We start from the raw sequence: 20,789 nt of genomic DNA on the forward strand, positions 1-20,789 counted from the left end.
TAGGGTATCAGGATAACGGATGGGGCATTAAGTGGCTTTCAATGCTAACCACCACCATCTGGAGCAACAGTGCTGGGGACTTATATAGGCTTAGTAACCAAAAGGAACACAGATACAGGAACCCTATTTGAGAACATTTGCCCTTTAATTTGCATTTAAAATCAGTTTCTTTAAATATTTTAGTTACAAGTTCTGAATAGTGAAGACATAGCAGATGCTGCAGGCACTCAGTATTGGCTCCCCCTCCCCCTCCCCCCATCCCAGGCCTTGCTTCTTGGCTCAAGATACAAAAGGGCACTCTACACTAACTGGCCCCAGTGTCAAGTGTCAGCAGCCTCGGGCCTGGATGTAGTTGGTTACAAAGCCATGAATCTCAGTAGCTTTCATGACAAGATACTTGCATTTAACCATCCTCCATGGAATTCCAATGATTGTGCCCCAAACCAAGGGCATTACCTTAGAGACCTAAAGCCATTTCACCACTGTACTAACACCTCGAGGCTGGTTCCTACCACAGTCAATCCTCCCCTAGACCAGTGTCCTGCAGAGGAAGAGCCAAGGCTCTGCTCCCTACAGGCTAGAACGCAGGAAGGAACAGAACCGCCTCCTCAGTCCATATGCTTATACCAACCCGAATTTAAAAGCTCAAATCAACCTGAGCCAGTCCAGAGGAGGCATCCCCTCCCCAGTCTCTAAACCAGGCTCCCCACACTCGGTCCCACTGCCATGATGTGCCAGAATCTGCTTAAATGAGAACAATGTGCTAGAATGGTTCTTAGCAGCCTGGAAAGGGTTGGCACTATAGCAACGTGCGATTGTGCCAAACACACCTTCCTGGCGTGAACCTATGATGGAGAGTGTGAGGGCAGGCCTGCTCTGCCCCATCTATGATTATAACGTATGACCTCAGGGGGCCTCTGCCCTCTCCTCCAACTCAACAATCCCCTGGCCTGTGCTTCCTGGAAGAGGTAGAAGAGGCATCTTGAAGTCAATGACAGCTGAGAATGAAGGTGCCGTTTTAAGAAGCAAAGCAGCACCTCTTCACCTGTGTTCAATACCTCCACACAGGTGGAATCAAGTGAGAACGTGCACAGCCAGGACAGAGGCTGCTGTGTGCTTGGGAGGCACAGCATCCTCCTAGACGTCTCTGGAGAGCAGACTTTCAAAAGATGGAAACATAATCACATGGTCCCGGTGGTTTCCCTATAGTGTACTGGGGAGAAGCAAAATCACCTTTGCAGAGTGCTGATTGAAGAAAGGCAGGAATAAAATGAGCATCCATTAAGGCGCTCTCTCTCTCAAGCCCAAGGAAATAAGATATTTGTAGGTGAGAGACGGGTACAGAGAGGGAGAGAGCCTGGCAGGAACACCAAGAAAGGACCTTCGACTGCTGGTTAGATAGTGCCCTGCTTCCTTGCTTGAGGCCAACAGCATGTGCCTGCCTGTCACCAGGCTAACCTGGGACTCGTGAGGGGACAGGGAGAAGACCAGTTTTCAGTTCCTGCATGACAGATTTGTAGGGCATGTGGCTTTCTCCTAAAGGTCCAGGAGGAGGACTCTGGGATCCTCTACTGCTGCCTTGATTTTACGGAGGAAAGTCACGGCCTCTCTGCCATCAATCAGCCGGTGGTCGTAAGTCAGTGCCACGTACATCATGGGCCGGATTTCCACCTACAGAAAGGAAGGGTAAATAGGTCTGTCTTCCACAGGTAGGAGAAAGCCCTGCTGGAGGATATGAGAAAGTATGGTCCATAGGAAAGTTCCTAGCTCCAGAGCCTTTCCTACTGATCTTGCCTCTGGATACTAACATTTTCAAACACCAAGCCTTACCCCTCAGTGCAAAGTGCTCCCAACTCAGAAAGTTTAACCAATGGAAGTCTCCTCACCTCCCCATGACTGCCTTTAAAAATAACAAAAAACTCTGCCCTCTAACTTATCTATTGCCCATGGCGAAGGTTTTTCCTTCAGTTCTTGCTACATGAAATTGTTTCTTTGGGGTTATAGTTAAAAAAATTTTTTTGGCTGAGCATGATGGCTCACGCCTATAATCCTAACACTTTGGGAGGCGCCAAGGCAGGAGGATCACTTGACCTGAGGAGTCTGAGAACGGCCTGAGCAAGAGTGACACCGTGTCTCTACTAAAAATAGAAAAATTAGGCAGGCGTGGTGGCACACACCCGACGTCCCAGCTACTTGGGAGGCTGAGGCAGGAGGATCGCTTGAGCCCAGGAATTTGAGGCTGCAGTGAGCTATAATGACGCCACTGCACTCTACCTGAGGTGACAGAGTAAGACTGTCTCAAAAGTTAAAAAAAAAAAAAAAATTTTTAATCTGGGGTCTACAAATTCTGAAACTGTATACAAACGGGGGTGCATGGGCATTTTCTGGGGAGATCTGTGGATTTTGGATTTCCAAAGGAGTTAGTGACCCCAAAAGATTACAGCTCATGCCTGTAATCCCAGCACTTTGAGACCAGCCTGGGCAACAAAGCAAGATCCTGTCTCTGCAAAAAATTAGCAGGGTATGATGGTACATGTCTGTGGTCCCAGCTATTCAGGAGGCTGAGGCAGGATCACTATCACTCAAAGTTATAGTGAGCTGTGATCACGCTACTGCATTCCAGCCTGGGTGACAAAGTGAGACCCTGTCTCAGAAAAAAACCACCAAATATAGTCCGTCCCAAGAAAGCTTTTTCCTACCAACATATCTTCCAAGAGCCAGCACAAGTCCCTTTGTCCCTTTCACTTCATTCCCTCAATTCCCAGAGAACCTCTAAGCTTTACTATAGAACTGGGCAGCTCGTAGACTGCTGTGTATTATTGTCCTGTTTCCCTGGGGGGAAGAAACCATGTCTAAACAGTATACCCCACTCCCTACGGCACCCAGACAATGAAGCTTGTTGACTCATCCCAGATGAAGGAACATGCCTTCTCAGCTCAGTGGCTCTCAAACTTTAATGTACATCAGAATCATCCATTATTCTGCTTCTGCAAGTCTGGAACAGAGTCAGAGAATTTACATTTCTAACAAGTTTCTAGATGATACTGATCCACAGACCATAATTTGAGAATCAGTGCTTTAGTTAGTAATTAGAAACTAAGAAATGGAACCGAGGCCTGAAAATTATAATGAATGTTTTATAATTACCATTTAGTTCAATATTCCTCTCATTATCACCTAGCCACTAGGACTTGAGAAGTGACGGTTCCTACCTTGCCTCCAATGGCCACTGGCCTGTCAAAGATGGCATGCATGCCCAGGATGGCAGACTGAGGGGGGTTGATAATGGGAGTTCCAAAGAGTGAGCCAAACACGCCTCCATTGCTAATGGTGAAAGTACCGCCGTCCATATCTTCAATGGCAAGTTCATTCTTTCGGGCCTAAAAACAGATTTCATAATTGAAATATTAAGCCAATCCAGCTTCTTTCACCCAAAGTCCAGAAAGCTTGTATCAATAGTATAAGCTCTGGCTTTCACACGACACTTGTTCAGCAGAGAAGACTGACTAGTGCTCCACCAGAGAAAAGACATAATTGCATAAAACTGAGGAAATCAAAGACGACCTTTTCCTTTTCAGCAGGTCTCATTTGATGAGATGTCAGTCCCAAGAGTGTAGTAAGCTCTGCCAGAGATCTGTACTTAGCTCTTGTGGGCCACTGCCTTCCCCAGGGGCTGTGCACTTACAGAACCAAGTGAGGCTCCAGTTCCGTGAGCACTGCTTACTGGAGAGTCCTGCCTTCCACAGGCTCTCTTCCCTCACCTGCCCCGCAGTTCAGACACATGCTTCTTTCTACTTTACCTTCTCTCCCAGTTCATTGATGGTCCGTTCAATATCTGCATAATTCATAGATTCTACATTCCTGATGACAGGAACCACCAGACCCTGAGGGGAGTGAAAAGCTGTTTCAGTTGCAAATTAATAGTACCCTTTATGCTTACAACTCCCCTGATTCAAGCCAACAGGTATCCCCTCCTTAGCATACCTTCATTATTCAATGTGATTAACAGAAAACCTAAAATATTTAGGCCTGATGTTAAAAGAATGTAGTATGGTGAAAAAGAAAAAAACTTCTAAAAATTACAGAAATGCTTTCTCCTGTGTGATCTGCTTTTTTTTTTTTTTTTTTTTTTAAAGAGAGACAGTTTCACTCTATTGCCCAGGCTAGAATGCAGTGGCCCAATCACAGCTCACTGTAACCTCAAATTCCTAGGCTCAAGTGATCCTCCCGCCTCAGCCTTCTGAGTAGCTGGGACCACAGGTGTTTGCCACCATGCCTGGCCTTTTTTTTTTTTTAGAGATAGGGTCTCACTATGTTGCCCAGGCTGGTCTCAAACTCCTGGCCTCCCAAAGTGCTACGATTACAGGCGTGAGCCACTGCACCCGGCCTGGTCTGCTTCTTCATCTAGATATGGTGAGGGTCCAAGATCAATGCTCCCCACCTCGTGCGCCAACATACCCGTGGGGTGGCCACCGCAACACTGATGTCAATATAATCCCTATACACCACCTCTTTGGTTGTATCGTCAATCACTGTGAGAGAGAAAACATGTTACAACAACACCCGAGGCTGAGGCTAATCAGGTAATATTTGTATTAACAGAGTAAAAATCTGCAGCTTTGAACAGTGTGGGCTGACCAACCAACATGAAAACCACTGCATTATGAATGGCAGTTGGCACTTCACTTACTCCCTTCGCAAGTATAGTATCTTCCTAGCCCTCTACCTAAGCCCAAGCATAGGAGCAACCATTTTTTGACAACCCTCAGAAGGGCTCAATATACTGGCTTACATAGGATAGGTATGCACTAAGTTCCTGTTAACTAGCTTCTACTTAAGCCCTCCCTTAGCAGGGAAAGTCTAGGGTTAACAAACAAGTGCTCCAAAAAGGGCAAATTAGCAAAGGAAAGGGGGTTTAAGGATGCTACCCATTCTGCTTCCCACTCTAAACAAGGGGAGGAGGGAAAGAAATTCAGGAGGAAGCAGGGTGGTCTGGCTTTAAGTACGTTACCTTGAGAGACAGCAAACCAACAGCTAAAAATTTACCTCTAGCACTTATGGGAAAATAAAGGCTTGGGAATCTGTTCCACAAAAAGAAAGTCTATGTTGTACTGTTAAATAAGACACCCAGGGAAAGCATGTAAAGAGAAAGACAGACCAAGAGAACTTTGAGAGAGGCCTACAAGTATGGACAGGAAGAAGGGGCCACTGAAAAAGATGGAGCGTTCCAGTCTGGAAGGCGTGAGAATGGGAGAAACAGAGAGAAGTATACATTTGAGCAAAACAAAGACAGCCCCTCTATATACCTAGAGTACACAACTCAATGGGAGGAACTCATACTTCTATTTCTAGATCTTTAGGACCTTTGACAGTGCTGTGGATTGCAAAAGTGTCACTGTCTCCTTTCCAATCTTCCAGGGAACAGAGAAGTATCTCAATAGGAAAAAGAGAAGTGCTTGTTAGGTCAACACTTCAATGACGTACGTGAGCAAAAGGAAAGAAAACAAGCACCAAGTCCACAAAAGAGAGGCCAAGCCCAAGGCTTCCCAATGAGGCCCATCAACCTGAGATCAAAGATCACCCTGGAGCGTATGCCAAGTGTGGAAGTTGGGCTCCAAGATGACAGAGCCCATGGGGTGGGGTTGGGGTGAAGGGCAGCTGGAATATGAGCTTCCACCCTGACGTGAGACAGCCTGGAGAGCTGGGCTGCCCCAGAACTGCCTGCTGCCAGCACAGCTGCTAAGCTGTGCACTGGAAGAGAAACTATTCTGCTTAGCTGGTGAGGAAAAAGTAATCATGATGCCATTTCAGGAGAGTGAATCAAGAAATCCCTGAGGAAGATATTCATGTTTCCACAGGTATGAATAAACAGCATTGGTCTGTTGAATTCCTGAATATGGAAGATCTGTGTTCATACACCTACCTCCCAGGACTTCTGCAACTCTGGCCACAAGAAACTCACCTGCATTTACAACAGGCTGCTCCTGCAAGGCAAAGGCTGAAGCCTTCACAAATGCCGACATGAAGCCTAATTTGAGGTTATGCTTCTTCAGAAAAGCATCTTTATGCCGAGCCCTCATATCTTGGATGTTACTGTAAAAACATATTACAAAACAAACTGACCACAAACCCTTAATTTTAACTTTCATACAGGTTTCCAACTCCGTGTACACAATTGGGTAAGTTCCCCTTACTCTGTACCATCTACCTTAGTTCAAGTTTTGAAACAGTCCACTAGAGGTCAACACAATAGCCTTGTTCTTTTACAGAAACTGGATATAAAGAAAATCAGATCCAATCTGTCTTTAACACATTAACTGCCATGTCAGTTGTATTTAACTCATGCTACTTTTGAGCCTCGTGAAGCATATATAACTCATGTCTCTTCATCTTGGGAGCTATTTTTCAAGTTGCATATAACTCATGCACAGAAAACGATAAAAATACGTTTTTCATTAAATTAGAAAGGATCATTTTGTTTTCAAAGTTTTCACATTCTTTCTTCATAATAGAACATCATGACCTCAAGCAAAAATTTTTTTTCTAGTATGGCAGAAGGTTGAACCCTTTACAGGACTCCTTCATGTTCTAGAAGTCACAGATTTCCAGTGACAGATATATGAACAAGAGATTATAGCACATCATCCTTGCTCTAGATGAGAAAATTGTGAGCTACCCATTCTGGAAAAAAAAATGTTTTGAAGTATAAAAAGTCTACAAAATTAAGCAACATTCTTTTGTTAGAATTCTTTTTAAGCTATCAACAGAGCTTTATTCATTGGAAACTGGGCCAGATGGACCCCTTAAGGAGCTGCAAGCACCTGCACCCCAGCCCCTTCTGTTTGGACCCTAGTAAAATGTGCACAGTCTGCCCACCCCAAAAATACAGAAAGCTTCACAAATTTGCATGTCATCTTTGCACAGGGGCCATGCTAATCTTCTCTGTGTTGTTCTAATTTTAGTATATGTGCTGCCGAAGTGAGCACTAGAATTACTTTTAAAAAACTACCAAACCTGATGACTTCCTTGTGACATTCCCATTTCCTGATAAGCAGAGAAAAGTAGTTGTGACTACACATGGTAAGGTACAACCCAGTGTTCTTTCAGGCTCATGGGAGCATCAGTAGATTCATGCTTCATCTCTCCAGAGTCAGCAGTTCTATCTACTTGTTCCTTCAAACAGGTAATAACACCCACCACCACATGTGAGGGTCAGGGCTGGGCACCAAAGATACAAAAAAATCAAGACATAACTCTTGCCCTTAAGGTTAGTTTAATGGATATGGTTTCCTTGGTATTTAGAAAAGTGGCCTTGTGTCGTTTAGGCTTGTCCCCTTCAAATTAAGCAGCAAGCCTCTGAGAAGCCTTTGCAGCATGAAAACAGCTTTTATCCTTTTGGCATATCCTTTTATCCTTTTGGTTTTTACATATACACAGTGCAGAGTCAGTGGGAAACGGCTTTCCCATCATTTTGCTGCAGAAACCTCAGTATTTACTGGAATAGAGTTCTGTGAAGAAAATCGAATTTGACTATCTCAGGCCCAAATGCTCAGTTCTCCCTTTCTCACTATAATGGCCTAATTCAACATTAGCATGAAAGATAAGATGTGGTACAACTTTCACTGCCCCCTTCAGATCTTGTTTTTTAAAAAGGAAGTTTTCCTAGGGGGTACTGATTGGGTTTAAAATGCTTGTTTTCCTGAGTCTAACCTTATTTAGTGCTAGGATTACCACCCTAAAGACATTACTGGTTCCCAAGACACAAGAGCTGCAGGCCAGGGAAAGAGAAGTGATAAAACATCTCTGGTCTCAAACCTACCGAAATGCTATTGTCTCGTCATTAAGTAGTTTCTATTTCAGAGCTCTGCCCTTGGAGGCAGAGGCTGGGACAACAGGGGAAAGGAGGTCGTCTCAGAAAAGTCCCTCATGGGTTAGCTGATCGGCATGAGACCCCAAGGGCACTCAATCTAAACAAGATTACTGGCTGCAGGGAGACTGCAGGCCATTGTTAAGTGACACCTCGATTAGCTGCTGAAAGGAGATCCAGCTATTACACTTCCTTTCCAATCAAAGCTGTTGGGCCAACTGCATCTTTCAAGGCCACAAATATTTACATGTTTTGTCTTAAGAAATTGGGTAGAATTTCAAAGTCCAATTCAATTTGTGTACAATTTGGCCTTAATGCACTGAAACGTAAGCTGCAGCCTTTTGATTCATTAGTCAAGGTCCTTCCCTACATCCTATGGACAGGAGAGGAATCTTTGGCTTGAATGACAACCAGTCTCTTTAGAAAGCTTCCTAATGGAAGACAGCTAGTAAAACAGGCCCCACCCTGTGAAGAATGTCACAGCACACTATCAAGAAACTACTCGTTTCTATTTTTTAGACCCGTTTCAAAGAAAAACAAATTTCCCTAATGAAAAGTAGATTAGCAGACTAAACCTTCAGGACAAAAAGCAGCAGAGATGTCCTGAAGACTTTATATACTTATTTCAGGAGTAAATTATCAAGTCTTATCCTGGCATTCACAACGTTCTGAAAGATGAATCTAGCCTTCTTTCATTCTTCCTATCCATATTCCTCACAGTGAAAATGATCTTTGACTATTTCTCAAATGTCTTCTTTCCTGCCCATATCATGGTCCATACTGTTAACGTCAGAATGACCTTTCTCCACAACACTATCTGACAAAACGCTAGTCACTCTTGAAGGCCTTTTAAAAATGTTTTCAAGAAATCTTTCCTTACCCTACCCCTTGCTACCGCTAACCTCAACCTCAAAATGATCTCACTTTCTTCTCCATTTTATACTTTTATCCTTCCAATACTTATTTTTCTATAATACTTTGTGTTCATCCAAACCAGAAGGTAAGCTCTAAGGCTAGAGGCTGGCTCTTTTTCACTCATCTTTGTATCTCCCTTGTATACAGTTAGCATTCAAAACATGTTTGTCAAATTTCTCTTCCCTGTAGTGTTGATATGTGAACACATCAAAATCCTGAAGAAAACAGGTGAGTTAACAATTAGTTCGCTACAGAAATGGGTATATGCAGTGAATTAGACTCGGTTAACATTATGAGGTTTTTACTTAAAAACACAACTTGCTTTCCATTTTACTATTAAACCTGGGAAAAGTGAAAGATATGACAAGCCTATCTATGCCTTGTCACCTCCCCGATTCTGAGTCACCTAGGAACATGCATAAGGAGCAGTCCCCATGAGAAGAATCAGGTGCAGTACTCCAGGTCAAGGGTTCTCCACCCCAAGGGGTAGGCCTGCGTGTAAGCCCTATTGATCTGGTTGCCCCATCTCTGCTTGGCAACCTGACACAGAGTGTAAAACTATATCACGAGATACAGGCTTAAAAGTCTAAAAGGCTAAGTTTTTTAAGTCACAGAAGAGGTAAGTATACTAATCAGGTCAGTCAATTAAGAGATGAAGTCAATGGGTCTGGGTCACTGTGTAAGTCAACAACAAAGCACAGAAGTACCTCTTTCCTGTCAAGTTAGGTTTGGAATCAGCACTAGATCGAGACTGAGGCAAGTTCAAGCGTTCTCCAAGAAAAAGGGGAATGGGGGTAAGAGGGACTGGATACCCCACCTCATGTCAATCTCATTGAAAGTGGTCAGCATTGCACATGTATTCTGAGCCTCCTTCAGACGCTGAGCAATGCGCTGCCGCATCCTGTTCATTTTCTCCTGAAAGTTAAAGTAAAAGTGAAAAGTATTGACAATCTGGTCTCCCTGGGTCAAGCATTCCCCATGTAGTCAGAAAGAATACTCACTCAGCTTGCCAGGAGTGGATGGCCAAGGACTACAATACCTAAGTATAACAATAGCTCCAGGCCTCCTTTCCTGTGGTGGCCTCCTTCTTCTGAGCAAGAACATGAAAACATAGACCAAAACTACTCACTCAGATGTGCCTGAAGTTTGATCAAGAACGGAGTCCCAGGAATAGTTTGATTCAAAAACCAAAACAACTTATGAAAAGCAAGAATGTGGTATAGGTCTAACCAGCATAAGAATCATAACATAAAGGGCAATTTCTATTAATAAAGACTCATATGAGGATAGCTACTTGTGGAACAGAAACTCATGAGAAAAATTTTTGAGGCTATCATATCTTTAGGAAGTATTCTCAAGTAGAGGAACCCACCCTCTTGACCATACTTCTTTGAGGTTTTATGTCTGCACCTGACTGCTACTGCTACTGAACAGTATCCCTTAGCTACAGCTAAGTATCTTGGAAATCTAGGAATAGAGCTCTCTAAACCAGCTCTCTGAAGTGTGTGACATTGTGGGAGGGAGGGGGTGTGTTACTAAGCTACCATCCCTTGCAAATATTTTACTTACCCGAGGTATTTCATTGGTAAGCATAGTATAGTGGAAAAACCACAGGACATGTGTTCAGAAAACCTTAGGTCTTAGTCATATCATTTGATGGTTATGTGACTATGAAGAACAAGTTACTTCCTAAACTCCACTTGTGTTAAGGCTGAGGGAATGAGCTGCCAACAATTTAAAGGTAGGCATCACCATACCCACACTCCACTAATCTTAACACTGCCCCCTCTACCTCTTTCCTGGAAGAGGTCCTCAGAGGCTTACCCGATGTTCTGAACGCAGACCTTTGCCAGCTCCTGGCTCAGCTAGTGGAGGGGCAGCAGTGGGTTTTACTGCGGACACTGAAAATGAAGACAGAGGGTACAGCTGCATCAGAGAAGGAAAGAAATATCTGAGTATGTGCCAGTGCTTTCGTACTGTACTGTCACTTAATCCTCAAGATGTTCTGAAATGTATTAGTATCATTCCGACTTCACTGATGAACTGCTCAGAGAAATTAAGTAACTAGCCTAAAGTAACAAAGTTAGTAAACAGAAAGCTGGGATGCAAACCCAAGTCGTCAGATACAAAGTCTAGAGTTTTTTCTACAAAGCAGCCAACCTAGCCTGTTCAGAACCATGATTAGTCTCAGATTTTATCCAGTGAGGGAACATGGTATTAGATGAGATATTCTTCTCCCATGTGAAGACACGTGGGAGTTGAAGGCTTACCTGGTTTGCTAGAAGCAGGTTGTGAAGGCGAGGGCACCGGTGGCATCTGAGTGGGTATGGGTGCTGCAGAGGGAGGAGGAACTGCTGCTGTAGGCTCTGCTTTTGCGGCTGCGGCAGCAGGAGCTTCAGCTGGCTTGGCCTTAGCAGGAGCAGCTAAAAAAAGATAGACGGATAGATGCTATTGGCACTGTCTGGAATGAAAGGCAACAAAATCACAGATACTAAGGAAAATTTCATGGCAAAAGCTGTATTTCCAATCAACAAGTGTCTACTGGGTATCTGCTATATGCAAGGCAAATAATGACAAAAGGCACTATTCTCTATTCCTCTGGGTCCCTAAATGTCCTATATCAGCTAACAGGCTCAATTCAGCTGCCCTCCTGATTTCACAGATATCTACTGACCATCAAATTCAGCAAGTATTTTCAAAGAACCTACTAAGCCCAAGGAAATGTAAACTTCCAAGCAAAAAAGCCCAGGTAATTTTTTAAATGTTGACACATACACACAAAAGTATTTCTAATTATGGTAATACTGACATAACATAGCAACATATTTTAATATTACATATGGACGAATACTCAACTATATTAAAAAATAAATTTATTCAAGGGCTCACTTAGGTATTAGTTCAAAGCATTTTACCCAGGATGACCTCATAAAATCAATGAGGTGGTCAAGTAATAAGTTTACAACTTTAAGTGAGATGTGTATTTCTATTTCTATTGTTTTTTAACCATTTGTTCATCACATCCAGTTTTATAGTTAAGATGGACTTCCTTCCACAGAGAGACTCGCTCTTATTTCCCAGCCTTCTACTATACATTTTTTCTACTTGGAGCTTCTGGTCTTGCCCCATCAACCCTCAATGATGCCATTAGCATCTTTCTGCTTGATTTGTTTAACAATGAGAAAGATTTTATTAGTTACAACATTTAACTAAGAGAAAAACAATCATTTTCTTTTCTTATCTCTAATACTATGAAGTCCAGTACAAATTCTTGTTTCTCATTTCTTCCCAAAAGAAATACCAATCCGTTCTAGAGATAGACGTGAATAGAAACTACACTGAATTCCTCATAATAGGCAATGAGCATTTCCTTTGAACATCATGTCAGTGATCAAAACATTTAGAATTTTAGAGTATTTAAGATCTTGGATTTTCAGATTAGGGATATTCAACCTATGTATCTTTAAGAAAATATCCAGCATAAGAAACATCCACGGTTAGATTTCAGTTTCTTGAGCATCAAGGAAAAGAAAAAACAACAACAACAACAAAAAATAAATAAAAAGAAAAATATTAAAAAAAAAAAAGAAACATCCATGGAAAGAACAGAGTATAAGATTTTTTAAAATAACCTTTTCTTTTAGACTCTGACATTTAAAGTTCACACTATATAAATATTACCCTTCTCATCCCTTCAACTAATGGCAGTTGGAATGCCAAAGACTCTTTGAGGTATCAGGGAATTAGTACATCATGCTCAGTCCCAATCCCAAGGGGGAACACTGGAGACCTTGACCACCCGGAGAACTTCTTTACCACCAGTTTTCCTGAGTGTGAAAAGAGGAGTGCCTCCTTCGACTTTTCCTCCATCAGGTACCAAAAGAGCTTCAATTACGCCATTTGCTGGTGATGGAACCTGCACGGATGTCTGGAAAAGGAACACAGATGGAGAAAGGGTCCAACTTTTTATCCAGCATTAGAAAATTAATTGTATTGAATTTCCAAGATGAGTCACAAGAGTTGAAAAACAGATATACAAGCACAGAAACACCTAAGGCCACACTTTCAGAGTAAGAGTGATGACAAGTCATTGCTATCGTGAAGATTTACCCTTTCTGTCCTTTCTCAGAAATACCAGAGCAATATTCAGTTCATGTGTTTTCCAAGTGATACACAAAAAACTGGAAGTGGCTCATTCACCACACACACAAAAAGCTATGAGACTAAAGCGACTAAATAAAGTACATAGTGTAATACATATAACACAGGACAATCTAAAATTAAACTGAAATTTTTTTCTTTTTAATGAGCTAATCTAGCACTTTTACAATGGAGATTAAAGCTAATTAAAAATTATCTTTGTCCCCTATGGTGAGTTATTAGAAAAAAATTATCTTTAAACAACAGTTAAGTACCTATTTCTTTCATTAGAAACTAAGGGAAGACCATGAAAAATTGACACTAATATAGGACAAGCCTACCTTGTCAGTTTCAATCTCACAAACCACTTCATCTTCTGCAACTGTGTCCCCAACAGCTGAAAAGATAATTACAGGCTACCTGTTAGGGGAGCCTCTGGTAGCCACAAAACCCTTTTTGGCAGGTGTGTTATAAGACCCTTTCCTACCAGGGTAGAGCCATAAATTCCAGATTATCGTTGGGGGAAGGAAAGGCTTTTAGAAAGCATTTAAACTTAAGATGTATGGGGAAACTAAAGCTTACCTTTCTCCCACCTGACATCTCCCTCTGTGACAGATTCTGCAAACGCTGGGGTTTTGACTGTAACTAAATCATCCTCTAGGAAAAAAGCAAAAAAGAAAATCACAAGTAGTCCATTTTTCCTTTTTAATGTTTTTCAGTAATTAATCTAAGTCAATTGTTGCTCTTCCAATTAAAACTCCATTCCCAAGAAGGTAGGTACTTACTGCACACAGCCGTAGTTCTGAAGAAGCGAACACCGAAGACACTACTGTTGTTAATGCTACAAAAGAAACATGAAAGTAACTCCTTTAGCAGGGTAAGCACTCACAGCTTAGTCTAGTTAAGGACCCATGGGTCATCTTCCCTTTAAATCAGTGATTTTTGGTTTTTTGAGACAGAGTCTTACTCTGTCTTGTTATAACACTTGCTATAGTGAGTGGAGTACAGTGACATCACCGTAGCTCACTGCAACCTCAAACTCCTGGGCTCAAGGGATCCTCCTGCCTCAGCCTCCCAAGCCGACTGGGACTACAGGACAGCCACAATGTCTGGCTAATTTTTCTATTTTTAGTAGGGATGGGGTCTCGCTCTTGCTTAGGCTGCTCTGGAACTCATGAGCTCAAGTGATCCTCCCACCTCAGCCTCCCAGAGTGCTATGATTACAGGCATGAGCCATGGTGCCCAGCTAAATCAGTGATTCTTGACCAGGGATGCCCATCAGAGTCACTCAGGGGGAACTTTTTTCAAAGTTCACATGTTCAGGCCCGCCCCCAGAGATCTGACTCAGCAGGTTGGAGTAGAGCTGGATGACCCAGGTGACTTAAATAGTGAGCTTCTCCCGTGAGCACAGGACCCTGCGCTGCAATGCATTCCCAGCTCTCACAAAACAGAGACATTTGCTTCTTTGAAGGAAAAAATTCACACCATGGTCCTTTGCAAACCCACCAATAGGACTTAATTTCCTGTTTAGGTCTCTTAACTAAATCCAAGTAAGATATATGATATGCCCTCAGGGTACATGCCATTATGCCAGGTATAAAGGAATTTCTATCCTCAGGATTATAGATTTTAATAAGGCAGCAAGATGAGACCAGTAACAGGGAAGTAAAACAAGGTGTTCTGTCAAAAAACCCTAAAACAAAACAAAAACAACCCCAACAACCCATATGGTATCTCCTATTCTGTTCTCTTGCTAGGAGGCAGCACATCAGTCCATTCTAGACTCATTCGAAAGGAACCTCAAAGACCAGGCATTTTCTGATATGACATTTACATTAAACAGTATAAACTGAGTCAGGTGTTGTGGTTCACGCCTGTAATCCTAGCACTCTGGGAGGCCAAGGTGGGTGGATCGCTCAAGGTCAGGAGTTCGAAACCAGCCTGAGCAAGAGCGAGACCCCGCCTCTACTAAAAATAGAAAGAAATTAATTGGCCAACTAAAATATATATAGAGAAAGAATTAGCCGGGAATGGTGGTGCATGGCTGTAGTCCCAGCTACTTGGGAGGCTGAGGCAGGAGGATTGCTTGAGCCCAGGAGTTTGAGGTTGCTGTGAACTAGACTGACGCCACGGCACTCTAGTTTGGGCAACAGAGTGAGACTCTGTCTCAAAATAAATAAATAAACAGTATAAACTGGAGAATAATATCACTTTGTATGCATATAGCCATTAACAGTAGCTAACACTGGGGAGTGAGAAATGCAGACATATTCTGTATCTATAATCACCTGATACATATATATACAATTTGGAAGAATGATTTAGAATGATGGGGACTTTCACTTTTTACACTTCACAATTGTTTGAATATTCTAAAATAAGCACCTTTATAATAGAAAAGTAAAATAGATTTAAAGTTGCCTTTTGATATTTTTACTTTTATAATGTCAAAATAACTATAAGGTCTATGTATAATCAATGAAAAAAGTCATTTAAAAAACACAAAATGATCAGTATAAAGTTTGTAACCATGTCAAAGTACATGCCCATGGGCAAGAACTAATAGGTTAACATGTAAATGTAGAGACTGCTCTGTAAGACACCCAGGAACCTGGAGGACTGGGTGCCTCTGGGAAGAGGCATTTGGTGTGGATAGAAGACAAGGATAAAAGTATTCTCATGGATTACCCTTTTACTTTTTGAATTTTGAACCATGTAAATATATTACCTATTAAATAAAAAAATAGAATCAAAAATAGCTTTATAACGAAAGATTTTAAAAATAAAGTGGGTATCTCATTCACTAAAAAAACCACACACAATACAAAAACAGATATTAGACTAGGGTGACACAATTAGGGGTGATCCCACCCAAAGTTTAGTTTTTCTTCATTATTTACTTTCAAATACTTATTTGTTGTATTTACTGCACAGATATTCATGATTGCCCCAATTTTCATATGATTGCACAGGGTGATATATTTTGAATCTAACTTTTTAAATTATAAAAGCACTAGACCTTCACTGTAGAATATTAGAAAAAAGGTTTATAATATGATACAGATTTTAAAAAATGAAATCACCTTATAACCTGCTTTTTTCTACTTCTCATAGTGTGAGCATGTTAACAGGCCATAGTTTAACCAATCCCCTGCTGTTTGCCATTTTGAGAGAAATCTAGGTATACCAGGAATACTTCAGTATAGATTCCTAGAAATGGAATTGCTAGATCAAAAAGCACACACAATTCAAAGACTTATGATTGCCAAATTGCCCTCCAAAAATAACAGGAATTCATACTTCTGGTACTGGAGTGTGAGATTTTCTCAAGTTAAAAAAAAAAAAACCAAAACATCTCATTGTGATGCACAGTAAGGAAGAAGCTAATGTGCTGATCCTTCACTTTGAAGATTCTCCCTGTAGAGAAAGTAGCTTGATAGCTGTTCAACAGGTTACTAAAGAGCATCTTCTTACCACCACTCCAAAAACCCTTGGAATGCAAAGTAGTATTTAAGCAACATTCATAAGCAGAAGTTAATCTGAAACACACCCGAGTGCCCTTTCTCCAAACTCTATATTATGTAATAACAATATTCTGTCCAAACCAAAGTCCTAGGGCTCAACTAGTTTTATGCTTACACTGTTACAACCTTCTATATCTATTCCCATAAAAGACAGTTCCAACTTAACTTTCATTATACTCTAAACCAGGGGGGTCCTCAAACTTTTTAAACAAGGGGCCAGTTCACTGTCCCTCAGACCATTGAAGAATGCACACTGTGGGCCCAGGACGAGTTGGCTGCTCAACAGGACAGGCAGCTGTGGCAAAAACACCCGGCCGGCCGGATAAAACATCCTAGGCGGGCGGCATGTGGCTCACCAGCCATAGTTTGAAGACGCCTGCTATAAACACTAGAGGAAGACTGGCATACTCCTGGTCCAACACCTGACATGGGGCTGATGCTCAAGGTGTATCATACAGAAAAAATGATCATCAAGGTTAGGTTTAGGAACTCAACACAACTACTCAGATTTCTAGGTCTGGAAGCCAATGAACAATCAGATGGTCGGCCAGGAGCAGTGGCTCACACCCATAATCCTGGCACTCTGGGAGGCCGAGACAGGCGGATTGCTTGAGGTCAGGAGTGCAAAACCAGCCTGAGCAAGAGCGAGACCCCATCTCTACTAAAAACAGAAACAAATTAATTGGCCAACTAAAAATATATAGAAAAAATTAGCCAGGCATAGTGGCGCATGCCGGTAGTCCCAGCTACTCAGAAGGCTGAGACAGAAGGATCGCTTGAACCCAGGAGTTGGAGATTGTTGTGAGCTAGGCTGACCCCACGGCACTCTAGCTGGGGCAATGGAGTGAGACTCTGTCTCAAAAAAAAAAAAAGACAAAAAAAGAATCAGACGTGTCAAATTTACAACTGATGTTTTAATAAATACCTCATGGCCATGTATCTGTACTCCCCAGTGATACTTACACAATCTTCCTGTTTTCAGGGTAACCTGGTCCCTGGCATAAGGAGACCCCTGCAAGAAACAAAACAGCTCAACCAACTCCTCAAATCTTACACAGGATACATGCTGGAAATGGAAAAGAAGTCTGTTCACCCTCTAACCCTGAAACAGAGCTGTCAGCTGGAGGCAACAATATAATCTTCATCACAGAGTCCTGCCTCACAAACTTTTCCAAAGTAGCCTTAATGGCAGACAGCAACGGGTAAATGGGGCTGAGAGTAGGTATGTGTTGGGGAGAAAAGAAGAGAAATCTGATGGCACAGCCCAAAGTAGTTTTATAATCTTATTAACCTTGAAAATTCCTAAATTTTCATTATTCCCATATGCTTTCATAATAAAATGTCTCTATTTCCAATTCTTCAAATACAACTGAAGCTTGAGAAAGACATGTGATAGCTTATCCTGTAACTATGTATAACCTAATTTGAAAAGCAAAGGAGATGTACAGTATGAGTTTGAGTGGATTGGATTGACAATCTTATTGCCTAAACCCAAGCAGCAAAGACGGGCTACTTTAAGCCCAGGATCTCCAGCTTGTCCCAGGACTGAGAAAATCATTTCCCCACCTTTCAGTTTATTAACTTCCCATGCTCTTTCTGAAGTCATCCACCCTGGTCACTCTCAACAAGGTGGAAGCCTCTTTTTGCCCACCAGCTGTCCTTAACCATAGTTAACTGCATTTCCCCAACTGATGACCAGTAACTACAGCTGCCTCCCTCCTCTTGGGTCTTATTTTTTTCAGATCAACAACTCTTTCTGAACCATAGGCTCAGGAGATAGCAAATATGAGGCAGTTCTCTTATGCTCATCTACTCACAAACATCCCCAAAAGAAAGCCAGTCACCTCTATGTCCAGCAGCAATAACTGTGCAATGCAAATTCCAAGCATGGCATGTCTCTGAACAAGAACAGCCAGTAGCTCACACTGATTTTTGAAACCCTGAGTCTAATTCAGAGTTCATCCTACAGCAAGTTTCATTTGTATAGTGCTTTAGGGTTTATAAAAAGCTTTCACATAATGACCTCGTTTTGATTTAAGTATCAAAAATGACTCTCCGAAATGGAGCCACCATCTGCCATTATTCCCATTTCATATAAAAGTAGGGCTTCTGGAGATTAAGTGACTAGCCCAAGGTGAATCTTTGAGCCAAGATGCAAACCCCCAAGTGCAAGGCTGTTTCCACTGTCCTACAAAATGGAGAAAATATTTACTGACATTTTCCATTCCCATCTGAAAAGAATGTTTATTACGGGAGAGTCAACTACGAGCTGACACTGTGTTAAATGCCTTATGTTTTCATGACACTTAGGATAAAGTCCAAACACTTTATCCAGTCCTGTACCATCAGCCCTCCACCATCCTTCCAGCCAGACAAGCTTCTTTTCCACATCTCTAACTGGTCAGGCCTCGTCCTGTTTCAAAACATTTGCACAAGCAATTTCCTTTGCCTGAAATATTATTTTCTTGACTTACTCTTCTGTATTCTTTAAGTCTCTGCTTAAATGTCACTTCTTCAGGGAAGCCTTTACTGACATTCCCATGGCATTCCCTGTCTTTCTTAGTTCTGCTCCATCATCCCACCCTCTCATCACACCCTTTACTTCTCTCATAGTAATCACGATATAATTGTGTCCTTATGTGTGCATAGATGTGTATCTGCGGTCTCTCCAGCTAGCCCATAAGATTGAGGGCAAGACACCATCTATATCCCTGTCACCTAGCACAGTAGCTGGCATGTAGTAAGCACTTAATAAATGATCTGTTGAGTACATGAGTAATGAGAACATGGTGGGTTAAGAGTTCACGCTGAGCTAGGTAGACCTGGCTTCATCAATAGTTGCCTGAGTGACCTTGGCCAAGACACTTAACTCTCTTATCTTGGTCTATACGTTTGTAAAACAGAGATATTATCTGTTTTGTGATGATTAAAAAATGCACAGAATGCACTCAGAAAAATGCTTGGCATAAAGAAAGCCTACAATAAGACGGACTGGTAAGTATTTATACCAGGCATTAATAAAAAATAAACTACATAAGACACATTAATAATTTTTTTAAAAAACCTATTGGGATAAATTCTATACTTCTTTCAGAAGTCCACATCATCTTCTACGTCATGCCACTTTCTCCCTTAACCAAAACGCTCTGCCAAATTACTTTTTTTTCCAGTTCCTAAATACTGCCAATCTCTTTCCTCAGGGTCTTTGTACATGTTCTTCTTTCTTTCTCCTATTCACTGCGACAGATCTGTCACATCCTCCAGGTCACAGCTCTAAGGTCACCTATTGAATGAGGTCCCTTCTGTCCACCCTTATTTGTTTCCTTCTCAGCATTTACCAAAATTTGTGATTATATTCACTTGTTTAGCAAGTTACACTTTGTCTTTCCCACTAGCCTGTGAGCTCCATGAGAGCATGAACTGCTGTATCCTTTGAGTGCCTAGCACAGAGTACCAGACACAGTAAAAACTTATTAACTACAAGCTCAATGACTAAATGGTAGTTGTTCCGTTTAAGCAGCGTGTTGTTTTACTCCTCTCTGAACACCCCGATTTCCTTACATACTGCTCTGCCCAGGAGGAGAGCATTTTAGGTGACGGCAAGGGCAGAACTTACCAGGCAGGGAACGTCTCCCTAGAGGGCAGTTCCCCTGTTGAGAAAGAAGACATTGTCGACGTCACCCAAGATGAAAAGAGAAAAGAAACCGCTTTTTAAGTACCCATTCAAAGCTGTCCCACTGCTGGTGACAGGTGAATCTCCTAACTTCAAAGATAAACTCAACACACCGAGCTCAGCAGCCCAAATCAGCACACTAGGCCTGCCCAACTAGCTCAACTTCCCCGAAGGACTGATGCCTACTGGTTTTAACAAAACAGAGGAGACAGGCCCCCGCATCCTGTCGGAGGACTCCGCCGCGCCTCCTCCCGAACTGTGAGTCTAACCCTGGGACGGGCGCGGCTCCTGAGCTCCGCAGCGGAGGGTGGGGTACAGCGGGAAACGGGCCGCACGGGCTGCCTGGAGAAGGCAAGGGGCCGCCAGGCTCTACAAGACAGCCTGAAGAGCGGCAGCGGCCTCGAGCCGCCCAGCCCGCGCGGCCTCTGCGTCCCGGTGTCCTTGGTGCCCGGCCTGGCCGGCGCGCCGCGCCCATGCCCTCCAGGCCGCCTGTCCGCCAGCCGGCAGGTTCCTCACCCGCTGGAGCCCCGGCTCGGCCAGACCGTACCTTCTGGAAGGCGGAGAGCGAGCGGCTGAACGCCCGGGACACGCAACGGGACCGGGACAGCATCGCGGCGGCGGCGGAGCCGAGGGCGGGCGGACACCGGATATAGGGCCCGGCAACAACCGG

At 42.7% G+C, this 20,789-nt stretch overlaps 1 protein-coding gene and 1 non-coding gene across 2 annotated transcripts; both read right to left on the reverse strand.

The window, feature by feature from the left end:
• Positions 1 to 123: 123 nt before the first annotated feature.
• On the reverse strand, positions 124 to 20,789 carry DLST (dihydrolipoamide S-succinyltransferase). The gene is made up of 15 exons (XM_012742113.2): positions 20,667 to 20,789; positions 20,063 to 20,096; positions 17,410 to 17,458; positions 13,708 to 13,763; positions 13,505 to 13,579; positions 13,264 to 13,319; positions 12,599 to 12,710; positions 11,053 to 11,205; positions 10,607 to 10,683; positions 9,600 to 9,697; positions 5,963 to 6,093; positions 4,459 to 4,532; positions 3,801 to 3,884; positions 3,213 to 3,380; positions 124 to 1,671 (listed from the first exon to the last, which is right to left on the reverse strand). The coding sequence occupies exons 1-15, from the start codon at positions 20,727 to 20,729 to the stop codon at positions 1,537 to 1,539; spliced, it is 1,365 nt and encodes a 454-aa protein (XP_012597567.1). The 5' UTR covers positions 20,730 to 20,789; the 3' UTR covers positions 124 to 1,536.
• LOC142871628 (U6 spliceosomal RNA) lies at positions 6,880 to 6,986 on the reverse strand. The gene has a single exon (XR_012919862.1). It is a non-coding gene; the product is annotated as a U6 spliceosomal RNA (small nuclear RNA).

This window comes from Microcebus murinus, chromosome 6 (assembly GCF_040939455.1).
Source record: "Microcebus murinus isolate Inina chromosome 6, M.murinus_Inina_mat1.0, whole genome shotgun sequence".
Lineage (NCBI taxonomy): Eukaryota > Metazoa > Chordata > Mammalia > Primates > Cheirogaleidae > Microcebus > Microcebus murinus.

What these genes read in the sequence shown, in the direction of transcription:
- DLST (XM_012742113.2), bottom strand. Translation starts at nt 20,729, where the DNA reads ATGCTGTCCCGGTCCCGTTGCGTGTCCCGGGCGTTCAGCCGCTCGCTC. An exon ending in TCAATGAACTGGGAGAGAAG is followed by an intron (nt 3,381 to 3,800) that starts GTAAAGTAGAAA and finishes ATCTGTTTTTAG; the next exon opens with GCCCGAAAGAATGAACTTGC. An exon ending in CAGTGGCCATTGGAGGCAAG is followed by an intron (nt 1,672 to 3,212) that starts GTAGGAACCGTC and finishes TCCTTTCTGTAG; the next exon opens with GTGGAAATCCGGCCCATGAT.